The sequence below is a fragment of the Etheostoma cragini genome, chromosome 19, assembly GCF_013103735.1.
Source record: "Etheostoma cragini isolate CJK2018 chromosome 19, CSU_Ecrag_1.0, whole genome shotgun sequence".
Lineage (NCBI taxonomy): Eukaryota > Metazoa > Chordata > Actinopteri > Perciformes > Percidae > Etheostoma > Etheostoma cragini.
This window is the reverse complement of record NC_048425.1, coordinates 1782158-1789242: the sequence shown is the minus strand read 5'-3', so window position 1 is coordinate 1789242 and position 7085 is coordinate 1782158. Positions and strand designations below refer to the sequence as shown.

The window sequence follows — 7085 nt, the reverse complement described above, 5'->3', positions numbered from 1 at the left end:
GGTTGGATGGTTGGATAGATGGATGGTTGGATGGATGGATGGTTGGATGGCTGGATGGATGGATGGATGGTTGGATGGTTGGATGGATGCATGGATGGATGGATGAATGGTTGGATGGATGGACGGATGGATGGATGGTTGAATGGATGGACGGATGGATGGATGGTTGGATGGTTGGATGGATGCATGGATGGATGGATGGATGGTTGGATGGATGGACGGATGGATGGATAGATGGATGGTTGGATGGATGGTTGGATAGATGGATGGTTGGATAGATGGATGGTTGGATGGATGGTTGGATGGATGGATGGATGGTTGGATAGATGGATGGTTCGATGGACGGTTGGATAGATGGATGGTTGGATGGATGGTTAGATGGATGGATGGTTGGATGGATGGTTGGATGGATGGATGGTTGGATGGATGGTTGGATGGATGGCTGGATGGATGGATGGATGGATGGATGGACGGATGGATGGATGGATGGATGGATGGATAAATGGATGGATGGATGGACGGATGGATGGATTTCATGACCAAAGCCAAATGTACAACTCATCCAAACACTGTCACTCAGAACCGTATGCAACACTAACATGTTGTCACCACCAGGTATTGCTGTTTACAATAATAATAGTTTACTCCTACAGGGACCTATGGGAGTGCCGGGGTTCCAGGGAAATGACGGAGTACCTGTAAGTAAACCAGAAACACAATACACACAATATGTATTCATACACTTAGACTTAGTAGACTTAGGGTAGTGCACTGTAGGCCCCTGTGGCATGGCCCAAGCTTTTGTCCATGGTGGATTTTTATACATGTCCCTCGTGTTGTCCCTCGGGTCAAATTGACCCGTTTTTCTATATCAATGTTCTTTTTAATTCCCACAAATAACGTGATTGATTCCACCAAACGCTCTTTGGTGCTCACAATTGAAGTGTTTTTGAAATAGTATTGAGTAAAAGTTGACATATTCCAGTCTGTGATTATCATCAACATCCATTCCTTTAATTTTAGTCTCAATAATTCCCAATTCCTGCCTTTCTAACTCAAACATTAGGTATAATTTCCTATAAATGAGGTTTATTGACCATAAATTCCAAAAAATAACTGTAAAACTAAAGTTAATAAGTTATTGTTGAAAACGTCAAAGTAAGTGACAAACATTGAAAAAGTGTTGAAAACAGGGACAAAAAACTTAGAAAAAGTTAAAAACATTGATAAAAAGTGTCAACAAAAGTGTTGATTTTCAGTTTGGACGGGAAGACAACACAAAGGTTATACAAGTAGTTTTGAAACGAGTACTTTTACACTTTTACTTGAGTAAAAAAACTTGAGTTGATACTTCTTAAACCCTAGTATCCATGCTTCTACTTGAGTAATGAATACGTTTGACACCTCTGATCTTAACACAACAAAAGTTCACAGTATTTAAAGAAAGAAATGAAAAAGAATGGCGCCACCAGTGGTTGTCCCTGAACAGCACCCCTTCCTGTCTGTCTGTCTGTCTGCAGGGTCACCCGGGTCAGGGCGGGAGCAGAGGACCGCCAGGACTGGACGGATGTAACGGGACCATAGGAGAACCTGGATATCCCGGCTTTGGGAATGGAGAACCTGGATTCCCTGGAATCACTGTGAGGACAAACTCCCCTTCCCCTTTTGAGTCCTCTGTGTCTTTTGTAGATGTTTGAATGATTTATTTAGAGAAAGTCCAGTCCATTGTCCCTGCTTATGATGTAGATCTAATACTGATGGCGGTCTTTGCTCCAACAGGGCCCTGGCGGGCCAAAGGGTCAGAAAGGAGAGCCTCAGTTCATCTCAAACGGCATCACGGTAAGGTCTCGCACTTTCCTCTTCTTCTTTCGTTTCCTGTCTTTCCTTTAGAGCCTCTGTGCTGTGTTTAAAGGGCCGTGACGATGTAGTTACATCCAGTCGCGGTGCCACTTCTTCTGTTTCCCATCTAAAGCCTTCACACTCTGCTTGTATTAGTGTAGACATTTATGGATCAATATGTTCTGTGTCTTCATTAAGTGAAATTTGATGAATACACGATTGATTTTTGTATTGTTTTTAATGTTATGACTCAATTTTAATAATTGTGTTAAAGCTTTAGTGTTTAACTTTTTGATATTAGTGAACGACCGTTACATTCAAGCCAGTGCCAAATGAGTTGCTACAACGCTAATTAAGATCAGCTCCACACAACCCTAGATAGATAGATAGATAGATAGATAGATAGATAGATAGATAGATAGATAGATAGATAGATAGATAGATAGATAGATACATGTATTGAATAGTTGGATAGATGGATAGATAGATAGATAGATAGATAGATAGATAGATACATGTATTGAATAGATAGATAGATAATGTATTCATGCAAGAAAACCATAACACAACAAACACATATACACACATTAAAACGTTAATTAAAATTTTTAAAAATGTCATCGCAAATCCCAGAAATGCAATGACCATGATAAGGTGAGATACTATTAGACTGCAGTAGACTGTGTGTAATGATAATTGCAAATGCAAAAGCAAAAAGTTAACAGGGCAGGTATCGACCAGTGCAGAAGATCATGATAAAATATGCGATCACGGAAGGCTTGTATCGTGTGGACGCGCGGTTTTGTTTTCATTACTTAGAACTCCTTATAGGGCCGACAGAAACTACACACTATAGCTTTAATTACTACGGTTTATTGACTTACATGACCTTGTAGATTAGTTTGTACTGCTTTTAGGGATGTGAAGTACTTGAAGATACTCCAGGAAATTACCAGGAGCAAACCAATCTAGACACTGGCGGATCATTTCTATTGAGGAGCTAAAGATTCAGTGTTTCAAATCAAAGTAGTTTGAGCTGTTTTTTCTTAGTGTTGTCCTTAACAAATACAAGCTAATGATTTAGGGCTTTTTATTGGCTTTATTATCAAAGTGCGGTTTTGATATTTTGGCTTTTGAGAGGGGTAACATCCTATATTAAGAACATGTCTGTTTTTGTTATCCCGGTAGCTCCAGATCGGGAGTTTGTATGTTTAGTTTTTAGGATGTCTAAAAACTAAAATTGACAGATTTAATTTAATCTGATGGAAAGTGACCAGTGTTGGTCTGGGATTCAAGGATTTTAAGATCCTTTCCTAACATTTGGAACATAACATTTAGATGATCCCCAAAAGTATCAAGAATTGTTTTTTGATGTAGTTATTTTTGTATTATTGTCATGGTAAGTGCATTAATCATTGTGTTAGCTGGAAACTAAGTTCAAATAACAGCAGACATGCACGTGTCAGCTGAGTCAGCCTGCAGTGTCTGGTTGGGCCACCAGGTGGTGCTACAGCAGCAATAGAGTCCAATGGAAGAAGAAATTAATAAAGCAGTCAAGAGACTTAGAGACTCTCATAAAACGTTTCATCTGTGCAGAAATAGTCATCAATTTTGATCTGACAAATCCGGATAGAAATCAAAAAATCTACAAAGATCTAAAATGTGTAAAAATTTAGATCCAAAAAATATTCAAATTTCATTTCATTAAAAAATACAAATGAAGAGGATTGCAGGGTATTGTAGTTTCCATATACCCAGAAAGTCCGAAGAAGGAAACATGGAGGATTACACGTATTCAAAATCCAGATTTCAGGAACAGGAGTCTTCTTCTTCTTCTTCGCCCAGAAAGACGAAAAGGAGACTGAAAAGAGCAGGAGACGGCTGTTTGAGGCGTGAAGGCTGCAGTAGCTGTAATAACTACTTTGAACTGCGTGGTATGAGAGAGTTGATTGCGATATACGATCTCAACGCTAGACGGGAGAAATTCCTTCACATTGGACCTTTAAGCTTTTAGAGTGATATTATTTATTATCTGCTCTAGCTTTTCCAACTTTTTAGACACATATATGGCGATTAGCGGTCTAAAAATGATGTGAAATTGCATTTTTTTTACATTATTTTGAAATACGTGCACCTCAGTCTTCCACAAACTCAGGGAAGACACTGGGACTCTAATCATTGATGATGTGTTTTGTGTGTTTGTTTTTCAGGGTTTACCAGGTCCACCAGGAGTGGACGGTTTTCCTGTAAGACTCTTTTTTTTTCCTACTTCCTATGCAACGATAAATAATCTATAATAGAAAACAACACACACGAGCACCGTAAAATGTTGCACATTGAACGCAGCGTTGTGTTTTTTCCTCTTTAGGGGGTCAGAGGTCCTGATGGTCCACCTGGTTTTACCGGTCCGAGGGGGCCGGAGGGATTCTCCGTACGTAAACTCATTCATCTGCTTCTCTCCCCGCCTCTTTATGTCATTTTCAGTGACATATTATATATGTTTTAAACATTAAATCTTCCTTTCTTTGCACTCTGAATGATGGGTTTGTAGCAACGGATGTAAAACCCGAAGGATTCTTTCAAAACCTGCCCGGGGAATGAGGAAATATCTTCCAGAATTAGTGTTAAAAAGGCCACAGAACCAGTTTAAGATATGACAAAATGCTTAATTATTATATACATATAGTGTTTATGAACTCATAAAGGTTTCAGATTAAATCCTAGTGTAACAGGTATTCATTATTCATTATTCTTCATAATTCATTCATTATTGTTTCCTCAAAATGTGTAAGAATATAGAAAGTCATTTATATCTAATTATTAAGTATTATTACATTATCAGTTACACTTCTTTTTAAGTTATGATTGGCGGTATATGGGCATAAAATGTTATTACATGCAGATGTTTTTTTAATTTGAGTTTTTTACATTTTAACCAACATTAAAAGTCATTAGACACTTACCTTTCTATCCATTTAAGCATGTTTTTTTCTTTAATTGACGTATTTGTGAATGTGGTTTCTGATTTTGCTGAAACTGAGTGGGATTCTGTCGTCTGTCTTCAGGGTGTGCCCGGTCCTCCCGGCCCCCCAGGGCCAATGGTAAGTCACATAAACTAGTCATGTGGTTTATTCTATTATCAGGCAGGACGTATGTTAGGGCCCTTGTAGCTTCATCATAAATAAATGGCAAAGCCGGGTGAGAAAAAAACTACTTTTTCTCATAAACGTTTGAGTGTTTCTTGGATAATTTACTGCTTTTTAATTTTTTAAAGATTATTTTTTGGGCATTTTAGGCCTTTGTTTTGACAGGACATGAAAGACATGAAAGACGAGAATGACATGCAGCAAGGGGCCGCAGGTCGGAGTCAAACCCGCGGCCACTGTGTCGAGGAGTAACCCTCTAGATATGGGCGCACGCTCTACCACCTGAGCTACCCGGGTGCAGAATCTACCTCTTTAATGTCAGAGAATATCCAAGTTAATTTATTGTAAATGTGTGTCTTTTCTTGTACTTTTACCACTTTAATCTCAGAGATTTTTCCTCCCAGTATTACCTCCGTCCTCCAGCTTTGTCATTTATTTATTTTTTGGACCTACAAGGGCCCTAATACGCCGCTGCAGTACACAGGGACTGTACAGAAAGTTGTCCACATTTAAAGGTTGTTGTTTTTTGGTCTTTTAAGTGCGTCTTGGTAACCCTTGTTGTTTTCAGGGGAGCCGTAGTGACGGATATGTAGGAGAGAAAGGAGACAAGGTACGCTTTCTTAACTGAAGAGCGCATGCATGTAGACTTTGTCTGTATTGAGACGCACACACACACAAACACACACACACAAAACACACACACACACACACACGTAATGGCCCAATTTCTCAAACGTGTTTAGTTTCAGTTTTCCATCACTTACAAACACAATAAACAGCAGCTTATTTAAATAAAGTTCATCTTCCCAGACCTAAGAATCAGGACAGGAAAACCACCTTGTCTAAAAATCATTTGGACGCTGTAATAAGTGACCCAACACCGGCCGAAGATGGATGGATGGAATGAGAGTGACAGTGTGTAAATGGTTTACCTGCCGTTTACGTTGAGTTGGTGTCAAATCAACAGCAAGTGAGACTGAGGATGCTTCATCTCCATGACATCATCTCAGGTGCTAGTTTGAGACATACCGGAGCAGAACATGTCAAATCCAAAACACTTAAATATGCCGACCTCCATCAGCCGTAGCACACACACACACATGGAGAAGAAGCTCAGACAAGCACACTGCAAAATATCTGAACTATCCCTTTAATTTAATCGTGCTTTGAGAGTGAAATGTTTGGGTTCTACACTTTCTCTCTTAAACATCAGACATCAGAAACAGCAGACTTAGGGTGTGTGTGTGTGTGTGTGTGTGTGTGTGTGTGTGTGTGTGTGTGTGTGTGTGTATATAAAGTGAATCATATGGACATAATGCATGTTTAAATCGGACTGGTGGTGGCTTTGCAAACTTGCACTTCTTCCGTCCAACACACATTCATTTACCCTCCATCTATATCCTTCCCTCCTTTAACCCCACCCGTCCCTGCATCCCTCCATCTATATCCTTCCCTCTTTTAACCCCACCCGTCCCCGCATCCCTCTATCTATATCCTTCCCTCCTTTAACCCCACCCGTCCCTGCATCCCTCCATCTATATCCTTCCCTCCTTTAACCCCACCCGTCCCTGCATACCTCCATCCTCCTCCTCCTCTCTCCATCCCCAGATTTTTTTTTTTTTGGCATTCCGGTTCCAGTATGATAAAAAAAATCACACCTCTACTTGATTCAGTCTGGTTTGTTCTTTCAAATGATCCGTGCTGCCGCTGAGACAAGTCCCAAACTCACCCAGATGTGCAATCATGTTGATTTAGATCTGGAATCAGTGTTTTACCCCAAAAATCATAATCAAATCTTCCCCGATAATTAAAAAACAAACAAAAAAAGGACAGTTTGTGAGTTGTACCAGAGGCAATACACACTTTGTTTCCCTCACTGTTGAAGGACAGTTCAGAGATTTTACATGAGGAAGTTTTTCTACCAAATTGGGAAAAAAAACAAATTAAAATTTTATTTGGTGGCATTGCTTATGAAAATGATCCTTAAATCAAACTAAACTCCACAGTTTAAATGTCCGAGCTGTCCTCTGGAGGACGACCTGTGGCCTGTAACCGGGTGCTGGAATCACTCGCTCCTACTTCCCATGTTGCACTTCATCC

The 7085-nt window shown here is 39.8% G+C and overlaps 1 protein-coding gene across 1 annotated transcript in view; it reads left to right on the top strand.

Moving 5' to 3' along the window:
* The window catches only part of col4a6 (collagen, type IV, alpha 6), a 131135-nt gene that overhangs the window by 85080 nt on the left and 38970 nt on the right, over positions 1-7085 (top strand). The window contains exons 6-12 of the mRNA XM_034901115.1: positions 654-698; positions 1521-1640; positions 1780-1839; positions 4050-4085; positions 4208-4270; positions 4905-4940; positions 5554-5595. Of these exons, the coding sequence (XP_034757006.1) occupies positions 654-698; positions 1521-1640; positions 1780-1839; positions 4050-4085; positions 4208-4270; positions 4905-4940; positions 5554-5595 (402 nt within the window). The remainder of the gene's footprint in view (positions 1-653; positions 699-1520; positions 1641-1779; positions 1840-4049; positions 4086-4207; positions 4271-4904; positions 4941-5553; positions 5596-7085) is intronic.